The 24,498-nt window shown below is 36.3% G+C and overlaps 1 protein-coding gene across 1 annotated transcript in view; it reads right to left on the bottom strand.

Moving 5' to 3' along the window:
- Positions 1-1,985: 1,985 nt before the first annotated feature.
- Positions 1,986-24,498, bottom strand: part of LOC127185309 (uncharacterized protein DDB_G0287625-like) — a 44,344-nt gene continuing 21,831 nt past the window's right edge. Inside the window, exons 3-4 of the mRNA XM_051141819.1 lie at positions 7,238-9,639; positions 1,986-2,027 (exon numbers count right to left, since the gene is read on the bottom strand). Of these exons, the coding sequence (XP_050997776.1) occupies positions 1,986-2,027; positions 7,238-9,639 (2,444 nt within the window). The remainder of the gene's footprint in view (positions 2,028-7,237; positions 9,640-24,498) is intronic.

Here is a 24,498-nt window from a genome sequence, read left to right as displayed (position 1 = left end):
GCTAGTTGGGTTGTATAATAAAGTTTAGTTGCTAAGAAACAGAGTCATCACCAAGGGGAAGTGATCAAATCTGGGGCCCCAGAATTCATGTCTTCATTGACCCAATTAATATAAAAATTAAGATGTAAGGTTCTGGAAACTTAAAACATTAAAAACAAGGCATCCTTACCATTGTGATGAGTATTGTTCTTCACTGCAGGCAATTAGTGTTCTACTCTTAATTTTGAAACATTTTTTTAAAATTTTTATTCAATTATGTTTTTAAATGATTTGTGTGTGTGCATGTGAATGTATGTGCATGCATGCATGTACACATCTTCTGGTACATATGTGAAGGTCATAGGACAACTTATGAAAGTTGTTCTTTCCTTCCATCATATAAGTCCCAGGAATCAAACTCAGATCATCATGCCTGATAGTGGGCACCTGATAATTGTTGAGCAATCTTGAAGGTCCAGGGATAACATTTTTAGATGTTACTAAGAAATCTCAAGTCAAACAGGTAACTCCATTTCCTCAGGCATCATACCACACTATCATTTACATTAGAACCATAAGTTCCCTTAACTATTTCCTTCTTTCTTCCTGCATCCAGTTATCTAGCAATTTTGAGTCATTCTTATTTTAGTATGTCAAGCACACTTTATCTTTTCCATTTTTAATGCTTACTGACTTATTTCAAGACCATTTGAGTTGGAGTCTAGAATAATGCAGGGAGATAGTAATAGTCCCACTCTCATGTTCCTCTCAAATAAATCCTCCATACCACCAATAAACTGATTTCTTTGCAGCTAAATTAGGTCACATTGTTACCTTGCTTTAACAGTTGTTTTCTGAGAATTGTCTTACTTTTCTATTAAGGTAAACAAGGTTCTTGCATCGGTTTCCAACATGAGTTTACTACCATCACATTATCTACACCATGAACTCTATGCATACTATACTACTGGTGTTTCCCCAAATATACTAACATCTACCCTGGATGACTAGAAATTTGATAGAGTCAATCAATATTGTTTATATGCAGCCTATGAAGGAGGTAAGTTTTATGTTGAGGGAAAGTGTGAAAAGAACATGGTGTTTACACACACACACACACACACACACACACGCATACATACATACACACAAAGCAAGGCAAAAACTTGGAAAACTTGGGTAGCTGAAGAAGAAACTTAGATTTAAGTAATGAATACTAGAACACAGTGTCTTGAGTATATCTGATATAAAAGTTTGTCAAATTATCATGGTTTGATTGCCTATGAATGCAATGTACCTGGACATGCTTATTTTAGATTGCATAGAAAGCTAGTTCTGCCTTCTAACTACAAGGGAAATAAATTTTCCTTTATTTCAATTGATATTTTTCAGCTCAATCTTGTTAAGTCCTATATCTGTTTTTTCTTTCAGGATGATCCATAGATAGTTTCACTTGAATGAGATAAATAAAAAGTTAAACACTGCACAATACTGATCCATATTAACTATTTTAATTTTGAGCTCCATACTCACAAAGCAGTAACAACAGCAATCAAGATTAACAATAAAATATGAATTTAGTATGGGTTCTTCTCTAGAATTGGCACCACAATACTAAATAGGACTATCAGTTTTAAAATTTTTTTTCAAGTTAAAGCCATCTTCTTTGGAATACAGAGAATACATGGAAGAATTTCTAGTTGAAAAGCATGTCTGAATACTTAAAAGTATTTTTCTATGATGTTGAGAAAAGGACTACAGTGTGTCTTTTTCCTAATTACAGATTCTGCCACAAGTAAGTAATATGAATGGGGCAATTGTCACATGGTGCTTTGAAGTATTAATAGACAATAAAAGCATAGACATAAGTGGGGAGAATGTCTAAGAATAAACATAAAATAAACACTGGGGATCTCTGTAGTTCTTTTGAAGTTATCTGCTCATATTCTCAGAACCTTCTTGGTTGTACTTTTGTCTTTTCCATCTCAACGTATTCTTTTCATTAATCAATGGCCAACGTTTTGTCTGCTAACTGTTTTGAGGCTGAGCTGCAACAACAGAATAAAAAGAAACTAGGGAGTTATAAGTGATAATAAAATAAAAATATATTTTCCTTTGAATACTTTAATTTATTTAATTGAAAATGTTTGGATATCACAACCCTTGAAAGGTTCAACTCCTTACCCAAGTAACTCCTACGATTACCTTACAATCACAGGGATAATACTGTTTCTTCAAATAATAAGATGGGACCACAGTGATATTTATTTCATAATCTATGTGTATGCTATATTAGGCTAATATTATGCTTACCACATTTGATTGATACAATATTATGTTTTATCTAATATATAAGTTAACTCTATATGATTAACCATAGGCTATTTCATTTTATAGTTTTGTAAACATGGAAATATAACTTAACTATACTATGCTTCTATTTCCTCATCTGGAAAATGGAGGTAACATAACCACATAAAATTGTGACTATTTTGTATTACTAAGGGCTTGAATAACCCCAAATTTTATTTAGCTTCTAATTTCATCATTCTCAACCTTTTGTTGTACATCACGTACTATTTAAAATTTGTATTGAAGAATATTTTGAAGGAATTAAATAATGAATTTTTCTCAGATTTGCTTAAAACTCTCACAATTGCTTTCTTAGTCATTTTTTTCTGGTTGAGAATCTTATATAATTATCTAGAGATTGTCATTTCATGAACTACAACATAACTTCTCTTTCTATCATTACATATTTTATTTAGTTGCTACCAGTTTCTATTGGTAGTATACAATTTATTAGATGAAAAAATGTACCTCTGGTACTATAATAAAGAGAAAGCTGTATGAGAAACCCTGAATAATCAGGAAAACTGTGATTCTGAATTTCCTACAGAAAGGTCATGGACACTGATTTGTCTACACACTGGAGCAGTAACAAAGGTATTCCTTATTTGGTATTTGAGACATCTGGTTCTCTTCGGATTCCTCACCTGTGTCTTTATAGGTTTCTTGGAAAATTACACATTACATAAATATAGAATAGCATTTAAAGCAAATTTTAGATATTTTTTTTCTTTTCTGTGATAGTCTTTGTCTGTAACCTTGACTAGTCTACCTGGAACTTGCTATATAGAAAAGGATATGCTGAACTTACAGAGGTTTGCTTATCTTTGCCTCTGGAGTTCTAGAATTAAAGACATGTGCAACCTCAGCTGGTAACATTTTTATCTTTTAGAAGATTAATGATAATATTCTCCCAAATTATGCAGGACATTTTGTATGTTCTCTCTTTTTTCAATCACTTACTTTTTCTCTCAGAATTCTTTGAGAGAATACTTTAATTATATCCAATTTGAAACCTTTAACTATACCAAAAGGAAAATCTAGTTCAGTTTACTAGATCTCAACTGAACACTTCCAAGTCCCCATCTTACTTACAGGTGCAGTTAAATGATAGCTCACTTGTTTAACACAACATTGGTCCTGGTTCAATAACTCAGCACTATAAAATATTAAAGATAAAAATCCTTATCTGATAAGTAATAGAACACTAAGAGACCATCAAAGCACCGTTTTAATGTGAAAAATAGTAAATTGATATATAAAATAGATACTTTCTAAGAATGTCTGGTACACTGATGGTGCTCTTAGTAAAGAAGTTGAACAATTAACAGACCTTGAACAAGTTGCCATTATCTTTGAACAGAAGATCTTTGATGGTATCTCAGACTGAAAATCTCTAAGAAACACATCTTCCACTGTAAGAAAATATAGTATACTCATAAAATGTCAGGAGTGGGCAATTTCATTATCTCTGTGTAAATATAATAGGGAGTCTTTTATTTTTAGGAGGATACTGCATTCTCTGGACTATATGTACCTTTAACATTTATTTTATCACACTAATTAAGCTAATAAATATCCCTCCATGGTTATGCAATAAGGAAGGACTTGTTATACTAGGAATAGCACTTAAAGTACAAGTCCTACAGCTTTTGTCTACTTCAGACTATCTTTCTTTTTACATTGTTATATTGTAACGTTCAGTCTTCCAAAAACAGAGACTTTCCTTTGCATCCTTAAATATTCAAAGTACTTATAAATTCAAGAACATGTTTACTTACTAATTTTTGAGGTACTTATTAGAGATATTAAGTGAACTTTAGTACAAAAAGAGTATTTCGATAGTTGTGTGCAGACATTTGTTAATGGAAATGCCTATTCTATATAAGTTTTTTTTGCTTTAATTAACTATATGAAACTACTGAATTGTTCAGGGTTATTACTGAATAATTTTATACTTCAACCATTCTGCTGTAAATACAACATGGTTAACTCTGACTGGTTCTAATACAATTCTTACAAGTCATTAAAATTGTCATCAGATTGGGAATTGTATTACTTCTGCTTTTATAATCTAACTTTTAGATAATTTATTAAGTGACACTAGTCATTTAGTAACGTAGTTCTAGCTTTACTGTAAACAAATTAACCATTACCACAAAAAAAAGATAACTTTTGAAATTGGGATCTCAGTAAGTATTTGTAAAACTTGTAGCACAAAATAACCTATACCTATACTTCAAAGTAAGTTAAATACATTGGAAGCATATCCAGTCACTCTTGAAATTCAGACGCTGTTAAATTTGTTTTGATTTACCTGCTGTCTCAAATGCCTACTTGCTTCCTATGAAGGTTACTAGACTATGACTTCTTCAGGGGCTAGCAGTTATGTTTTTTACTTAGTCTATTCTTGTTATTTTTATTTTTATTTTTTTACCTTACAGCACTGTTTAATCATTAAATGTCTATTAAATGATTGAATAAAAATGTGCAAGTGGCTTGACTATGTATGCTGGAGTTGAGTGGGTTATTTTGGTTTATTTATGACAAATGTTATTTCTTTAAGTGAGAATTTCTCATTTAATTAACTGTAGGTATAAAAAGCACCCATACCCTCTTAATTGTTTTCACTGGGCAAATATGAACACAAATGTACTAAAACTAGGCAAATATCAAACACCAAATGTCTAAGGGAAGGCAGTCACTCTTACAGAAAATACGTTGCTTTGGAAGACTCAAAAATACATTGTTTTCTAAAGCTATTCACAATTTACTGTGAAGTCTGCTCAGTTCCATTGAAAATACTGTAATTGGTTGCAAATATTTCAATTGTCTAGTCTTGGCATAAATATTAGAAAACACATTCGTAGGTATAGTATTTATTTATATACAGTTTATTAAAAGCTAATTTTGTTATTTTCTTTAAGAGAAATCAATGGTTTGTATTTGAAAATTTGTTTCCTATGTACATGCAGTCAATTTTATAGGCATATTTCATCTTGTTACCCTTAGTTAGGAAACATAGTTCTTCAATGCCATAGTTTTAAATATAAAACACAAAATGATAACTACATTCTTCAGAATTTATAAACTTTAAAAACATGTGTTGATTTGGCCATAAATACCAAAAGAATAAAATAAAACTTATTTATTTTATCATACAATGAAAACAAAGGTTAACTTGAAATAACTGAGAAAAAAACTAAACTTTTAATTTGAAAGATTTTATCTGAGAAATTCTCTACTACTTATAACCAGCTAATTTTCCTTATATAAGCAAAACATAAAAACTATACTTGCTGTTTTCTATGAAGATGTTGCTTCTTCGAAAAAAACATAAAACTGTTCTCTATTAAGGTAAAAGCATGAAGGAGATAAGTTGGCATTTCTATTTTGGTTTCAAATCTGTGCTGCATTTTAAATGTATTATATTCATTTAATTATTTTATGGCAAGCAAGCTATAGGGAGTTAAACATTTACACATAGACACTAAAGTCAAATTTAAGTTTATTTACTTTGTCTAATGTATAAAAGTTCTAAAATTCAATGTATATTAATGTAATTATTCTTCATTGATAACATGTTGGTAAGTTACATAAAAAATAATGGTAATTTGCTATTGTCAAAAATAGTTTTCCAAATACTTTAGCAACCTCAATCTGTCCACATAATTCAGACCACTAGAGAAAATTTTGATTAAAATATAGGCTTACTTATTGTAAAGAAAAATAAGATAAACAGGTCTTAAATTAAAAGTAGAAAAGCTCCTATTGGGATTCTAGGTGAGAGAAGTATGGGAGAATGGGGAAATAGAAGGATCCAGAGGGTCCTAGAAACCTACAAGAAGAACATCTTGACAGGCAGATCTGGGCCAAGGGGTATCTGCTTAAACTACTGTACCAACCAAGGAGTAAGCATGAACATGAAGTAAGCATTGAACCTTACTCGGATCTAGCCAATGGACAAGACATTATCCACAGTTGTGTGGAGAGTGGGGACTGACTCTGACATGAACACTGGTGCCCCATTTTTGACCACTTCCCCTGGGTGGGGAGGCCTGGTGGCACTCAAAGAAAGAATAAGCAGGCTACCAAGATGAGACCTGATAGGCTGTTACCATATGGTGGGGGAGGAGATCCCCATCTGCCACAGACCTAGGGGAGGGGAATAGGGTGAAAGAGGGAAGGAGGGAGGAATGGGAGGATACAAGTGAAGGGGTCACAATTGAGATGTAATCTGAATAAATTAATAAAAATTTAAAAAAGAAAAGCTATTGGTGGGTAACTTTGCTTTCTTATTTATCATCAATTTAACTCAAGAGCTATTTATTTAAGAATAAATGCATTTACAATGCCACAGCTACTTCAGATACTCATCTTTAAAAGATCAGTGTTTTCAAAGTTGATTTTGGGTTAGTTTCATTCATAATATTTAAGATGAATTTGGATCATTCTTCTCTTTTGCCCTTCTTCCTTCATTCCTACATTCCTACATTTGCCCTCATGCCTACATTCATCTTTCCTATATCACTGAAGAGGACTATAACCAAAACCATGGTATATGTTAGTAATACATGCATGAAAATATCCTGGTTTGCCTGTGACTAGGTTTACATTATGAGCTATTCAAACATTATTAAGAAAGCAGAGAAGTAGAGCTGTCAATTACAGTGTAATGAATGGTATTTTTTCATTCACCAAATGTATAGAATATGACTATTTCCTATTGAAAATTTTACTTTTGACTTTCAGGTGTCAAATAAGTAATACCAGGTACATTGTCTCCTCTATTCCAAAGTTTACATATCCAACTACGTAACATAATGTAAAACTATGTTTCAGTAACCTAACAGTAAAAATTACAAGAAATGGAAAATAAATTTGAAATGGATATTTATGTTAAACTTACCTCAAATGATTGCTTCATAGCACCTGATGATAGAGCAAACTTCAAAATATCTGGCAGTTCAGCTTCCACTATAACATCAATACTAGGGAGTGGAACATTTTGATATGAAAGAATCTTGAAAGGGGAAGGGCCCTTGATGCCAATTGGATTCTGGACCCTAGAAAAATCTTTTACAAATCCAGATTCTTTGGCATCAATGGCATCTATGGACCCAGTGGCATATTTACAATTATGAGAGTCCATGTATACAGCAGAGTATTGGAATTGAGCACCAATATTTTGGTTATCAAAAATTGTATAAGCTCTACTAAGCTCAAGTGGGTCATAAAATTTGGAGGTTATCAAAAAATCAGGATAAGTATAGTTTGTGCCAAAAACAAAGTTTGAGATACTTCCATAAACAATTTTAAGGACAGATGATGTGGAATTGATTTCTAATTCAGTAACAGGGGCATTGTTAATATCGCTTGTACTAGTAGAATTATTAGCATTGATGATAATGTTGAAACTATTTATATGACTAAATCGAGGGAAATGTTTAGTGTCTGTGGCATAGTTTTTTCCAGCAGTAATAGCACTAGTACAGCTGGTAATTTTGCTAGTATTAACAGCATTGACAGTGCTAGGTGTAATGTTGGGTCTCATAGCGTATTTCTTTCTGTCAAAATACTTTGAGTTGACTATAAAACTTGAACTTACTTTATATTTAAACACTATGACATCATTAAGGTCTGAATAATAGTTTAGCATAGCTGTATATTTGTAAATAGCAGTGCTAGTAGGTTTTGTGCCATAGTAAGGGTCTGCAATGTTGTTAGTACTAACAACATCATGACTAGTAGCACTACTGGGTTTGCTAATAGAGTTAGAGTCAAGATCTTTTAGGGGGCCATGGCTGTTTTGGGAGCTGGGGTTGATGCTAGGAGCATTCTCATTTTTGATGAAGTCAGGATTGTTGGAAAGTGATCTAATTATCTCAGAGTGAACATTATATCTTTCTTGTCCAGTGGCATTTTTAGGGTCAGTGTCATTGTTGCAACCAGAAACACAGTCCATCACAGTTCTATTTTCATTTCCAGAGGCACAGGTTTGGTTTGTGTCAGCCTTGAAGTTAGCATCATTGCATTGATTGAAATATTCTTCCTGATCAGAAGCATTGTCTAAATTGTTGGTACATATCTCATCAGTGCTATATTTCAAGTTAATGTCACTATTGGTGGCATTTTCAACGGCAGGGTCAGATTTATTGTTATCAGTTATATTTTTAGAGTCACCATCATTGCTGGAATCAGGTCCACCTGTAGGCCCGGAAGCACCACTAGGATTAGACCCATTGTTGCTGTCAGTATTATTTTCAGAGTTGCCACCTTCAGGATAACTGCTGCCATCAGGGTCCGATTTGTCTTTGGGATCTTTCTTATCTTTGGTGTCATCTTCATCTTCAGTGTCTGTTTCATATTCAACCTCTGTTTCATCTTCAGTAGTTGTTTCATCTTCATGGTCTGTATCATCTTTAGAAACAAGTATATTAGCCTTAGCTTTGACACTTTTAGCGCTAATAAATTTAATATTGCTGTCCTCAGGATTATCTTTATTTTGAAGTTGGGTAGTAAGGTTGAACTTGCTTTCACTTTGAGACAATCTTACTGGTGTTGACATTATGTGACCCTGGTCCCTGATTTTTTTAGTGTCTGTAGAGATAGTGTGGGTAGAAGAAGAGCCCCTATGTTTTTGGAGAGCTGAACAACTTTCACAATGTAAATAAGAGCTGGAATCCATAGAACATTTAGAATCTTCCCTGTGCAGCGAGCAGCGGATGCCCACATGATACTTAGGATCTAGGGATTGAGATAAAGGGCGATTTCGAGAAGTCTTGTAGTGTCTAACAGTTTTAGAGCTCAGAGAATATTTGCAATGTGATGAACTCTGGCCATGGAAAGAAGAATCAGAGTCAGAATCATCAGAATTCATGGGGCATTTATGAAAAGAAGAGGTACCGATTTCCATAAAACATCTGGTACATTGTTGAGTTCCTACATCCAAAGAAAATGTAATACTTCTTCGAGCCTTCTGTCTTGTGACAGACTTAGGACTCTCACAAGTTGGGCTGTCAACAAGTGACGAAATATTAGAGATGCAAGTCTCAGAACTTAGAGGATTGGGAGTAACTTGATACCTAAAACTCTCACAGCTATGGGTATAGCCATACTCCTTGGAATGACGCTTATAGACAGATACTTTCTGGCTGGCTTTTCTGTGAATCTTTTCATCTGTTAATGAGCTATAGGTGTGCCTTTCCTTTAATTTTTCCCGTGAAACTTGCTTGTAGCTGAGATTTGAAGTCTCTTTGGATCTCACAGTTTTGTCTTCACTCCTGTATTTTCTACACTGAATTCTGCAAACTGAAAGAGAAGAATAAAATATGAGCAAAAGTAGGCAAAAATATATAATAAATCTTTTAATGTTCACATTACAATACAAATCATTCAAACAAAATATAATTTCATTCAAAGTATTATGGTGAGATTTATTCGATTTTTCAAGTGGGAAACCAAAACCCTAAATTTTCTGCTCAAATAAATGTCATCTTAAACTTTTCAAGATATAAATGAATCATAGTCATTTACTTCAGATAGTCATTCTCCTTAGGTTGATAGAGCTTACTCTTGGAAAAAGAAATCATATAAGAAAACACTATAAATGTAGCATGAACATAATTCCCCATTGTCCTGTGGGTCCTCTTGCTGTATGCAGTTTGTTTTATATATGTGTAATAACATAAATGTATAAGTAAAAATAATAATTAAAAAATTGAGATTAAAAATAAGAAAGACATGCCTATTAACATACAAGAGGCCTACAGACCACCAAATAGAATAGACCAGAAAAGAAAAACTTCCCATCACATAATAATCAAAACACAAAATATACAGAACAAATATTAAAAGCTGCAGGGATTCCAAGATGGCAGCGATCAGTGTGGATCTTGTTTAGATGCCAGAGAAATCAAGGCAGGAAACTGGACTTATTTCTTAAGCAGGAACACTAAGCTCTCCACACCACTACAGCAGAAGAAACCATAGTGCACCAAGAACAAAATAAGGACAAACTTGTGCACCCCCAAACATGGAGAAAAAAAGCATGGACCCCCTGGGGAACAGAGCATCCACAGCAGTGGAGGCAGCAGCAGCTAGAGCTGCAGCGACAGTGATAGCAACATCGGTGGCTGCTGTGGCGCCAGCAACATCAGCGGCACTTGCTGAGGTAGGCCGCGGGAAACAAAACACCCATAGTGGTGATTTGTGGGAAGGATTCCTGAGATCAGTAGCGGGAAGTGGCAAGCAACAGGGGCTGCAAGGGACTGTGAGCAGCAAAGGTGGGTAACAGAGAGTGGACCAGCGCCTTGTTTCAGTGGAGGCCTGCAACCAGCAGGGAGAAAGAGGTTAGACTGCTGGATGGATCAATACACCAAAACAGAGGGGCCTGTCTACAGAGCAATAGATTAACAAAACAGAAGTCACACAGCATCTGACATCCAAAACACAAATTCATTGTGTGGTGAATCTCTCAGAGGAGACAAGCAGCCAGAGGAGCCCTATAAAACCACAGAATCCAGGGGGCAGAGCTCAAACAAATATAGATACAGGAAGGCAGAATCTGAGAACCCAGTATATAAAATAGCACCGTATCAAAGGTACTCACCCCCGAGAATACCAGCTCAGAAAGTCCAAGCCTTGTAAGCAGATGCCTAAAGGAAAGAATAAGAGGTCTAATAACAAAAATCAAGACATATGGCTCCACCAGAAAGCTCAGAAACCAACAGATTTCCTACTATGGCAGAGTCACAGGAAGATGACCTCAAAACCATGCTTATACAGCTATTCGAAAACTATAAAGAGGAAATGAATAGATCCTTACAGGAATTCCAGGATAGCACAAACAAATGAGTAGAAGCAATGCAGGAGAAACAGGAAACCACATGCAAAGAAGTGAAGGAATTAAATAAAACAATTCAAGACATGAAAACAGAACTAGACAATATTAAAAAATCACAAATCTAGAAAAACAATTAAAAAGAGGAAGCAGGAATCCAACAGACAAGTATAACTATCAGAATCCAACACATGGAAGAGAGAATCTCTGGTGCTGAAGATACAATAGAAGAAATTGATACATCTCTCAAAGAGAATCTTAAAACAGAAAAATTAGTGACACAAAGCATCCAAGAAATCAAGGACACCATGAAAAAGAGTAACCTCAGGATTATAGGAGTTGATGAAAAGGAAGATGCAAAGTCTCAAGGACCAGGGAATATCTTCAAGAAAATAATACAAGAAAACTCCCCCAATCTACAGAAAGAGATACCCTTGAACATACAAGAGGCCTACAGAACACCAAATATGCTAGACCAGAAAAGAAATTCATCCCGGCACATAATAATCAAAACACTAAACCTGCAGAATAAAGAAAAGATACTACAGGCTGCAAGAGAGAAAGGCAAAATAACAAATAATGGTAGACCCATCAGAATTACACATGACTTTTCAACAGAAACAATGAAAGCCAGAAGAGCCTAGACTGAGATTATGCAGACTCTAAGAGACCACAGATGCAAACCTAGACTACTATATCCAGCAAAACTTTCAATCAACACAGATGGAGAAAACAAGATATTCCATGACAAAACCAAATTTAAACAGTATCTAAACACCAACTCCGCTCTACAGAAAACAGTAGAAGGAAAACATCATCAAAATGAGAGCAGCCATGGATCGGGAGAATTAACATAGTAAAAATGGCCATCCTACCAAAAGCAATCTACAGATTAAATGCAATCCCTATCATAATACCTACACAATTTTTTAAAGACATTGAAAGTTCGATTCTGAACTTCATATGGACAAACAAAAAACCCAGAATAGCTAAAACAATCTTGTACAATAAAAGGTGCTCCGGAGGAATCTCCATACCTGATCTCAAACTGTACTATAAAGCAATAGTAATTAAAACAGCATGGTACTGGCACAGCAACAGGCTGGTTGATCAGTGGAATCAAATCGAAGACCCAGATATGAATCCACACACATATGGTCACCTGATTTTTGACAAAGAAGCCAAATCCATTCAATGGAAAAAGGATAGCATCTTCAACAAATGGTGCTGGTCTAACTGGAGGTCTATGTGTAAAAAAATGCACCTGGACCCATATTTGTCACCTTGCACAAAACTCAAATCCAAGTGGATTAAAGACCTCAGCATAAAACCAGAGACACTAAGTCACTTAGAACAAAAAGTGGGAAGGAGCCTGGAACATATTGGCACAGGAGACAACTTCCTGAACAGAACACCAACGGCCCAGGCCTTAATGTCACCAATTAATAAATGGGACCTCATGAGGCTGAGAAGCTTCTGTAAGGCAGGAGACACTGTCAAGAGAACAAAGCGACAGCCTACAGACTGGGAAAAGATCTTCACCAACCCTACATCTGACAAAGGTCTAATATCCAAAATATATAAAGAACTCAAGAAATTAAACACCACCAAACCAAATAACCCAATTGAGAAATGGGGCTTGGAACTAATCAGAGAATTCTCAACAGAGGAGTATCAAATGGCTGAGAAACACTTAAAGAAATGCTCAACCTCCTTAGTCATCAGGGAAATGCAAATCAAAACAACTCTGAGACTCCATCTTACACTCATCAGAATGGCTAAGATAAAAAATTCAAGTGACACCACACGCTGGTGAGGATGTGGAGAGAGAGGAACACTCCTTTATTGCTGGTGGGAATGCAAACTAGTACAGCCACTTTGGAAATCCATCTGGTGCTATCTCAGAAAAATGGGAATAGGGTTTCCTCAAGACCCAGCTATTCCACTCCTTGGAATATACACAGAAAATGCTCCACCACACAACAGGGACATATGGTCAACCATGTTCATAGCAGCGTTCTTCATAATAGCCAGAACATGGAAACAACCTAAGTGTCCCTCAGTAGAAGAATGGATAAAGAAACTGTGGTACCTATACACTATGGAATACTACTCAGCTATTAAAAACAAGGAATTCCCGAAATTTGTGGATAAATGGATTGAGCTAGAAATGATCATAATGAGTGAGTTAACCCAGAAGCAGAAAGAATCAAATGGTATATACTCACTTATATCTGCATACTAGCCCAAGGGGCATGTCCCACGAAAGCCTTCACTTACCAGGAAACTGGCACAGAGGGGAGGACATCCTATTGGGACTCTAAATGAGAGAAGCATGGGAGAATAGCAAAGTAGAAGGATCCAGATGGTCCTAGACACCTACAAGTAGAACATTATGATAGGCAGATTTGGGCCCAGGGATCCCGCTCAAACTAAGGCACCAGCCAAGGACAATACAGGCGGTAAACTTTAAGCCCCTACCCAGATCTAGCCAACGGTCAGAACATTCTCCACAGTTGAGTGGAGAGTGGGATATGACTTTCTCACGTACTCTGGTGCCTCACATCTGACCATGTCCCTTGGAGGGGGAGACCTGGTAGCACTCAGAGGAAGGACAGCAGGTTGCCAAGAAAAGACTTGATACCCTATGAGCATATACAGGGGGAGGTAATCCCCCTCAGGAACAGTCATAGGGGAGGGGAATAATGGGAAAATGGGGGGGAGGGAAGAACGGGAGGATACAAAGGATGGGATAAACACTGAGATGTAACAAGAGTAAATTAATAAAAAAAAAAAAAAAACCCAAGAGCAGCCACACCCAAGAAAATGCAGCATACAGATAATCGCACATCAGCAGAACCAAAACAGACACTGCCACACACAATCACCACTAACTCCACAATAAAAGGATCCAATAACGATTGGTCAATAATATCTGTCAACATCAATGGCTTAAACTCACCAGTAAAAAGGCACAGGGTAACAAAATGGATGCAAAAACAAGATCCTTCAGTTTGTTCCATTCAAGAAACACATCTCATCAAAAAAGATAGACATTACCTGAGAATAAAAGGCTGGAAAAAATATTCAAGCAAATGGTCTCAGGAAGCAAGCAGAAGTAGCCATTTTAATATCTGACAAAATAGACTTTCAATTAAAATTGATCAAGAAAGATGGAGAAGGACACTTTGTTCTAATCAAAGGAAATATCCACCAAGAGGATATCACCATCCTAAATATGTATGTCCCAAATATTAGGGCACCTACATTTGTAAAAGAAATACTTTTAAAGTTTAAATCACTCATTGATCCCAACACAATAATAGTGGGAGACCTCAACACCCCACTATCACCAATGGCAGATCCTCAAGGAAGAAATTATATAGAGAAATAATCAAGTTAACAGAGGTCATGAATCAAATGGACCTAACAGACATTCACAGAGCTTTTTACCCAAATAGAAAAGATTATACTTTCTTCTCTGCACCACATGGAACCTTATCCAAAATAGACCATATAATGGGACAAAAACAAGCCTCAATAGATACCAAAAAATTCAAATAATCCCTTGCATCCTATCAGACTACCATGGCCTAAAGCTGAGCATCAACAACAATAGAAATAACAAAAAGCCTACAAACACATAGAAACCGAACAATCTTCTAGTCAATCTTCTAGTCAATGACAACTGGGTCAGGGATGAAATAAAGAAAGAAATCAAAGACTTCTTTTTGTGTTTGAACACTGGAAGAGTAACTGATTTTATCTAGCTAAGACCCTGAGGTATCTTTTTGTTTTATGTTAAAAGTCTTAGAGAGATCAGGGATATAAGGCATATACCTAAACATAGTAAAGGCAATATACAGGAAACCTATAGCCAACATCAAGCTAAATGGTGAGAAACTTAAGTCAAGCCCACTGAATTCAGGGACACGACAAGGCTGCCCACTCTCTCCATTGCTCTTCAATATAGTATTAAATGTCCTAGCTAGAGCAATAAGACAGCTAAAGGAGATCAAGGGGACACATATAGGAAAGGAAGAAGTTAAAGGTTCACTATTTGCAGATGATATGGTAATATACAGCAGCGATCCCCAAAAGTCAACCAAAGAACTCCTAGGCAGCTTCAGCAAAGTGGCAGGATACAAAATTAACACGAAAAAGTCAGTAGTCTTCCTGAATACAGAAGACAAAAAGGCAGAGAAAGAAATTAGGGAAACCACTCCCTTCAAAATAGCCTCAAACAATATAAAATATCTGGGTATAAATCTAGCCAAGCAAGTGAAAGACCTTTGTGAAAAAAATTTCAAGTCTCAACATAAAGAAATTGAAGAAGATCTAAGAAAATGGAAAGATCTCCCATGCTCATGGATTGGGAGAATCAACATAGTAAAAATGGCCATCTTACCAAAAGCAATGTACAGATTTAATGCAATATTTATCAAAATACCCATACACCATTTTACAGAACTGGAAAGATCAATCCTCAATTTCATATGGAAAAACAAAAAACCCAGGATAGCTAAGTCAATCCTATACAATAAAAGATCTACCAGAGGAATCTCCATCCCAGATCTCAAGGTGTACTATAGAGCAACAGTAATAAAAACAGCATGGTATTGGTATAGAAATAGGCCAGGTGACCAATGGAATTGAACTGAGAACCCAGATATACATCCACACACATATGTCCATGTGATGTTCGACAAAGAAGCCAAAATGATACAATGGAAAAAAGAAAGCATCTTCAACATACGGTGCCGGTCTAACTGGGTGTCTACATGTAAAAAATGCAAATAGATCCATATTTACCATCCTGCATGAATCTAAAGTCCAAGTGGATTAAAGACCAACAAAAAACCAGACACACTAAATCTGTTAGAAGAAAAAGTGGGTAAGACCCTAGAACTCATTGGCACAGGAGACACATTCCTGAACAGAACACCAACAGCTCAGGCTCTAAGATCAACAATTAATAAATGGGAGCTTATGAAGCTTAGAAGCTCCTGCAAGGCAGAAGACACTGTCAGCAGAACAAAGTGACAGCCCACAGATTGGGAAAAAATCTTTACCAACCCTACATCTGACAAAGAACTGATATCTAAAGTATATAAAGAACTCAAGAAATTAAACACTACCAATTAAAAAATGGGCTACAGAACTAAACAGAGAATTCTCAAAAAGAGGAATATCGAATGGCTGAGAAACACTTAAAGAAATGCTCAACATTCCTGCTCATCAGGGAAATGCAAATCAAAACAACCTGAGATTCTATCTTACACCTATCCAATTTAGCAAAGATCAATAACTCGAATGACAACACATGCTGGAGAGGGTATGGTGAAAGGGGAACACTTCTTCACTGCTGTTGGGAGTGCAAACTTGTTCAACCACTCTGGAAAGGAATATGGCACTTTCTCAGAAAATTGGGAATAGCTCTACCGCAAGACCCAGCTATACCACTCCTGGGCATATACCCAAAAGATGCCCCACCATGCAACAAAGACATCTGTGCAACTATGTCCATAGCAGCCTTATTCATAATAGCTAGAACCTGGAAACAACTGAGATATCCCTCAATTGAAGAATGGATTAAAAAACTGTGGTACATCTACACAATGGAATACTATTGAGCTATTAAGAACAAGGAAATCTTGAGTTTTGCTGGCAAATGGATGGAATTAGAAATGATCATCCTATGCGAGATAACTCAGACCCAAAAAGACATGCATAGTATATACTCACTCGTATGTGGATTTTAAACCAACATAGACAGTCTAGGAGATACTCCTCCCAGCAGACTACAGGGACAGTTACAGAGACTTAAAGCTGGACACTGGACAGAGTCCTGAGTGTATAGGGTCGCCCAATCAGGCCACAGAGGAAGAAGTCATATATAGCACAAGGGATAGTAGATAAACTAAGATCAGATGTTAGGGGAGGAGAGCTCCCCTATCTAAGGACTAGGAGAGGGAGGGAAAGGGAATGAGAGAGGGGAAGGGATAAGGGGTACATGAAGGAGGGGGTGGGATCAGGAAGGGATGAGAGAGGGGGCCAGAATTGGGATATAAAGAACTCAGACTACAGAACAAGCATGTAATTTATATTCATAATCCCACTACATGGGAATAGTTCTGGGACTGGCAGAGATATAAATGTAAAGGCTTAGAGAGGCCTCATATGGACCACAGATTATCTGTGACTTACTATTAGAGGCCACTACTAGTAAGGCAAGAAGGAAGATTTGCAAATGCCTTATGTCAACCCATACAATGACCAGAAAACTAGCTTTAATGGTTCTGTGCATCCCGCACACCTCATACAATTATAATGTTAGAACTGTATAATACTTGTGAGAAATTATGTTTTCAGAACAAATTAACCAGCCGGATCAGACCTGACAGGAATCATTCCTCCCAGCACGATGGACACTGACATCCTGCATCCTCCTAGTTCCAGCCCCAGATGACTCTGTTGCTTTTACTCATTTAAGTTGGACAGCTTCGTGGGCAACATTGTAGAAAATTTCTGATCCAATTTGGACCACAATTTCACCCCCTACTAAGCCTGGAGGCTCTCAACATATAAAAACTCAACGACAAATGTAATCACTAGATTGCTTAACCATTCCCTCCAAATTTGGGGGCCCACTCTAAGGTATTATGTGCCCCAATTGAACCTGAAGAAACCTTAAGAGAACAATAGCCCATTCTCTCAAAGAGGGGGTTGTATAGGTTGCTATTTGCTCACTTGATCTACAAATGCTTATTTTCATTGGGAGGTGGTCAAAAGTCATTATTAGCCTTATACAGAAAAAAAGGGAAACACAGGAATATCTCTCTCTGCCTTTATCTTACATACGTAGGCAAGGAGATGGGAGCTGAAAAGAAAGAAAGGGAGATTTAGGAACATAGAGGGAGGACAGGAACAAAAGCTAGATGATTGAACCTATTTCTTGACTCAAGGCTTTAATTGTTACCTATAATGAAGGTTATGTCTAAGTCATGGCTATAGAATTTAGTATATTGATACAAAACATGGGTATGTCAAATACTTGCAGATTTTAACACAAGAATGTATAACCTAAGTCTAACCAATAGGTATGACTCTATCAATACATGAGGTAAAATAGTTGAATAAGGTCTTCAAAAGCCTCAGAGACACACAGAATATGGCATTTAAAGCTGTTTTTATAATCCTAAATTTCTTTGATAACAAGACAAGTTATCTCCTGACAACACCCAGCCAAACTCAAAGAAGATGATGAGCATCAGAGAGCTTCCTTATGGATATGTCTTCAAAGGTGGCAAAATAGCCACTGGACAAAATGTCCTCATTCCTGCTACAAACAGAATCTGCCTAAAAATGGGCTACTTAGATGCAGGCAGAGTTGACAGCCGCACTCTTCCAAGTCAGGGTAGGCAAGTCCTCAATAGTTCCTGCCCTGCGAACAAGTCTGGCAGAGAGATTAGGCCAGAAAGCTGAAGATGAGGCTCCAACATTATGAAGTGTATTTGGGTGACTGGTCAGGCAGTTAACTGTCTTAAGTCAATTTGTACATTTTGGAAGCTGCTAACCCACACTGCTGGTTCACTCAGGAGTTTAAGTTTTATTCCTACTCAAGTCTCTGAGAGGCATTGAAGACAAGATAGTATAGTTTTACAACCAAGTTTAGTTGGTTAGGGGACAAATCTGTTTTAGATCAAGATAAAGAAGTTAAGCTATTAGAGTTGAGATAGGATAAATATTGAATATCATTCGGAAAGTTAGACCCAACAAGACAGGAAAAATACCTACCTCAAACGAGATGAATGCAGAATGCCAAGTCACTATGAATGTAACATGTATAGAATTCATTACTCTCATGATTGTCACATGGTTCTCCCTGCTGTATGTAGTTTGACTTATACATATATAATAAAAAATAAATACATATAATTTCAAAAAAAAAGCTGCAAGGGAAAAGGGCCAAATAACATTTAATGGCAAACCTATCAGAATTACACCTGACTTCTCGGCAGAGACCATAAAAGCCAGAAGGGCCTGGACAGAGGTCCTACAAACCCTAAGAGACCACAGATGCCAGGCCAGACTACTTTACCCAGCAAAACTATCAATAACCATTGATGGAGAAAACAAAATATTCCATGGCAAAAACAAATTCAAGCAGTGCCTATCCACAAATCCGGTTTTACAGAAGTTACTAGAAGGAAAACTCCACCCCAAAGGGACAAGCTACAACCAAAACTACACAGGAAATAGATAACTACACCATCGCAAAAACACAACCACACAAATTCTCTACTGGAACCAACATCAAAATTAAGACTCTTAACAATCACTGGTCATTAATATCTTTCAACACCAATGGTCTTAATTCTCCAATAAAAAGACACAGCCTAACTGAATGGATGAATAAATAAGATCCAACATTCTTCTGCATTCAAGAAGCATATCTCACCCATAAAGATAGACATTACCTCAGGGTAAAAGGCTGGAATAATATATTCCAAGCAAATGGTCACAAGAAGCAAGCTGGTGAAGCCATTTTAATATCTAAAAAAATAGATTTTCAACCATAATTAATCAAAAGGGATGAGGAAGGACACTTCATACTCATCAAAGGTAAAATCAACCAAGACGACATCACAATTCTGGACATTTATGCTCCCAATACAAGGGTAGCCACATTTGTAAAAGATCTATTGATGAAGCTTAAACCACACATCGATCCCCACACAACAATAGTGGGAGACTTCAACACCCCACTCTCACTGAAGGATAGGTCATTGAAACAGAAACTAAGCTGAGAAATAACATCATTAACCAATGCCACTAATCAAATGGATCTAACAGATATCTACAGAACTTTTCACTCAAACAAAAAGGAATATACCTTCTTCTCTGCAGCCCATAAAACCTTCTCCAAAATTGATGACATAGTAGGTCACAAAGCAAGCCTCAACAGATATAAGAGAATTGAAATAATACCTTGTATCATATCAGATCACCATGGTCTTAGGCTATACTTCAACAACAACAGAATTAACAAAACGCTTACACATACATGGAAACTAAACAACTCTCTACTTAATGACACCTGGGTCAGGGAAGAAATAAAGAAATAAGTTGAAGAATTCCTGAAATTCACTGAAAATGAAGTAAAAACATACCCAAATTTGTGGGATACATTGAAAGCAGTGCTAAGAGGAAAATTCATAGCACTAAGTGGCTTTATAAAGAAATTGGAAACATCCCACATAAGCAACTTAATGACATAGCTGAAAGCCCTAGAAAAAAAAGAAGCAAAGACACCCCAGAGGAGTAGACGCCTAGAAATAATCAAACTCAGGGCATAAATTAATAAATTAGAAACAAAGAGAACAGTCCAAGGAATCAACAAAACCAAGAGCTGGTTCTTTGAGAAAATCAACAAGATAGACAAATGGTTAGCCAAATTAACTAAAAGGCAGAGAGACGGTATCCAAATCACCAAAATCAGAAATGAAAAGGGAGACATAACAACAGACACTGAAGAAATACAAAGAATCATAAGATCCTACTTCAAAGGCATATATGCAACAAAATTTGAAAATCTAGTGGAAATGGACGATTTTCTTGGTCGATTCCACTTGCCAAAGTTGAGTGAAGAACAGATAAACAAGTTAATAGTCCCATTTCCCCTACAGAAATAGAAGCAACCATTGATAGTCTCCCAACCAAAAAAAGCCCAGGGCCAGATGATTTCAGTGCAGAATTCTACCAGACCTTCAAGGATGTGATAATACCGATATTCTTCAAGCTACTCCAAAAGATAGAAATGGATGGAACATTACCAAATTCATTCAATGAGGCCATAGTCACATTGATAGCTAAACCTCACAAAGACTCAACAAAGAAACAGAATTTCAGACCAATTTCTCTTATGAACATAGATGCAAAAATACTAAATAAAATACTCGCAAAACGAATACAAGAGCACATCAAAGATATCATTCACCATGACCAGGTAGGCTACATTCTAGGCATGCAGAGATGGTTTAATATACAGAAATCCATCAATGTAATCCATCAATAAACAAAGTAAAAATAAAAAATCACATGATCATCTCCTTAGATGCAGAGAAAGCATTTGATAAAATCTAACACCTATTCATGTTTAAAATTTTGGAGAAATCAGGGAAAAAGGCAAATACCTCAACATAATAAAGGCTATATACAGCAAGCCAAAAGTCAAAAACAGATTAAATGGAGAGATACTCAAGGAAATACCACTAAAATCGAGAACAAGGCAAGGCTGCCCACTCTCTCCATATCCCTTCAGTATAGTACTGGAAGTTCTAGATGGAGCAATAAGACAACAAAAGGAGATCAAGGGGATTGAAATGGGAAAGGAGGAAGTCAAATTATCTCTATTTGAGGATGATATAATAGTGTACATAAGTGACCCCCAAAATTCCACCAGAGAACTACTACATCTGATAAACGCCTACAGCAAATTGGCTGGATACAAGATTAAATAAAAAAGTCAGTAGCCTTCCTATATAAAAATGACAATGATGCAGAGGAAGAAATTAGGAAAACTACACCCTTCATGTCAGTCACAAGTAATACAAAATATTTAGGAGTTACTCTAACCAAGCAAGTGAAGGACTTATTTGGAAAAAAACTTCAAAACTCTGAAGAAAGATATTGAAGATGATATGAGAAGTTGGAATGATCTCCCTTGTTCGTGGATTGGGAGAATTAACATAGTAAAAATGGCCATCTTACCAAAATCAATTTACAGATTCAATGCAATCCCTATCAAAATACCTACACAATTGTTTAAAGAAATTGAAAGTTCAATTCTCAACTTCATATGGAAAAATCAAAAAACCCAGAATAGCTAAAACAATCTTGTACAATAACAGATCCTCCGGAAGAATCTCCATACCCGATCTCAAGCTGTACTATAGAGAAACAGTAATTAAAACAGCATGGTACTGGCACAACAATAGGCTGGTTGATCATTGGAATCGAATCAAAGACCCAGATATGAATCTACACATATATGGTCACCTGATTTTTGACAAAGAAGCCAAATCCATTCAACGAAAAAAGGATAGCATCTTCAACAAATGGTGCTGGTCTAACTGGAGGTCTATGTGTAAAAAAATGAAACTGGACCCATATTTGTCACCTTGCACAAAACTCAAATCCAAGTGGATTAAAGACCTCAGCATAAAACCAGAGACACTAAGTCACTTAGAAGAAAAAGTGAGGAAGAACACGGAACACATTGGCACAGGAGACAACTTTCTGAACAGAACACCAACGGCCCAGGCCTTAATGTCAACAATTAATAAATGGGACCTCATGAGGCTGAGAAGCTTCTGTAAGGCAGGAGACACTGTCAAGAAAACAAAGCGACAGCCTACAGACTGGGAAAAGATCTTCACCAACCCTACATCTGACAAAGGTCTAATATTCAAAATATATAAAGAACTCAAGAAATTAAACACCACCAAACCAAATAACCCAATTGAGAAATGGGACTTGGAACTAAACAGAGAATTCTCAACAGAGGAATATCAAATGGCTGAGAAACACTTAAAGAAATGCTCAACCTCCTTAGTCATCAGGGAAATGCAAATCAAAACAACACTGAGATTCCATCTTTACACATCAGAATGGCTAAGATCAAAAACTCAAGAGACACCACATGCTGGCCACGATGTGGGGAGAGAGGAACACTCCTTCATTGCTGGTGGGAATGCACACTAGTACAGCCACTATGGAAATCTATCTGGTGCTATCTGAGAAAACTGGGAATAGGGCTTCCTCAAGACCCAGCTATTCCACTCCTTGGAATATACCCAGAAGATGCTTCAGCACACAACAAGAAAATTTGCTCAACTATGTTCATAGCAGCCTTATTCATAATAGCCAGAACATGGAAACAGCCTAAGTGTCCCTCAGTAGAAGAATGGATAAAGAAACTGTGGTACCTATACACTATCTAATACTACTCAGCTATTAAAAACAAGGAATTCCCGAAATTTGTGGATAAATGGATTGAACTAGAAATGATCATACTGAGTGAGCTCACCCAGAAGCAGAAAGTCTCAAATGGTATATACTCGCTTATATATGGACACTAGCCCAAGGGGCATGTCCCATGAAAGTTTTCACTTACCATGAAACTGGGACAGAGGGGAGGACATCCTATTGGGATTCTAGGTGAGAGAAGCATGGGAAATGGGGAAATAGAAGGATCTAGAGAATCCTTAAAATCTACAAGAAGAACATTATGATGAGCCGATATGGGTCCAGGGGTCCTGCTTAAACTATGTACAGTAAACTACGAACCCCTACCCAGATCTAGCCAATGAACAGGACATTTTCCACAGTTGAGTGGAGAATGGGGACTGACTTTCACACAAACTCTGGTGCCCCATATTTGACCATGTGTCCTTGATGGGGAGGACTGGTGGCACTCAGAGGAAGGCTAGCAGGCTACCAAGAAGAGATTTGATACCCTATGAGCATATATAGGGGGAGAAGGTCCCCCTCAGTCACAGTCATAGAAGAAGGGAGTAGGGGGAAAGTGGGAGGGAGGGAGGAATGGGAGGATACAAGGGATGGGATAACATTTGAGATGTTCACAGAACAATGTGGCCAATATAAGACTATGAGTTTACAAATTTGTTATGACAAATCTATCTACGTTTTCCATTATATTTCTATAAATATTAAATCTTCATTTGCTCAGGCTACAACCTTCATAATGTACAAAATTTCTATTCGTAGAGATAAAAATAATATACCATTGTGCTTGATATATATTCTGGTTAATAACAATGATAACTTCTTTAGCTATCAAGAACTCAAATGTTATGTAATTCTAGAATGTCGGTATTTACCAATATCTTAGCTTCAAAATTGAACAAAGTCATTAAATTTCATTATGGATAACCTTGTCATCAAGGTACATAGGCAGGTACATGATTTAATTTTAAAAACAAATATAATGATCTCTTTTATTATTCCCTCCAGATTTCAAGCACAGTTTTAATGGCTAAACATGAAATAATATTTTAGAAAGAGTTTAGGAGTACTGAATAGTAATTTCCATTTAGAATATGGTAATAGAATTTTACAAAAATGTAAGTTTTCTCATAAAATTTCTATCATCATCATAAGAGTCAATAAATAATGGTTATAATTTTTCCTCTTTTTTTACTATTTAAAACAGTTACACACTCAAGTAGGTATACTCTGAAAGATATTCACTAGTGTAGGGTATATATCATTTGCCTATAATGAGACATTTTTTTCTTGTAAAG

Source organism: Acomys russatus, chromosome X (assembly GCF_903995435.1).
Source record: "Acomys russatus chromosome X, mAcoRus1.1, whole genome shotgun sequence".
NCBI lineage: Eukaryota > Metazoa > Chordata > Mammalia > Rodentia > Muridae > Acomys > Acomys russatus.
Note: the sequence above shows the minus strand (reverse complement) of the source record. Positions and strands in the feature narration are given on the sequence as shown.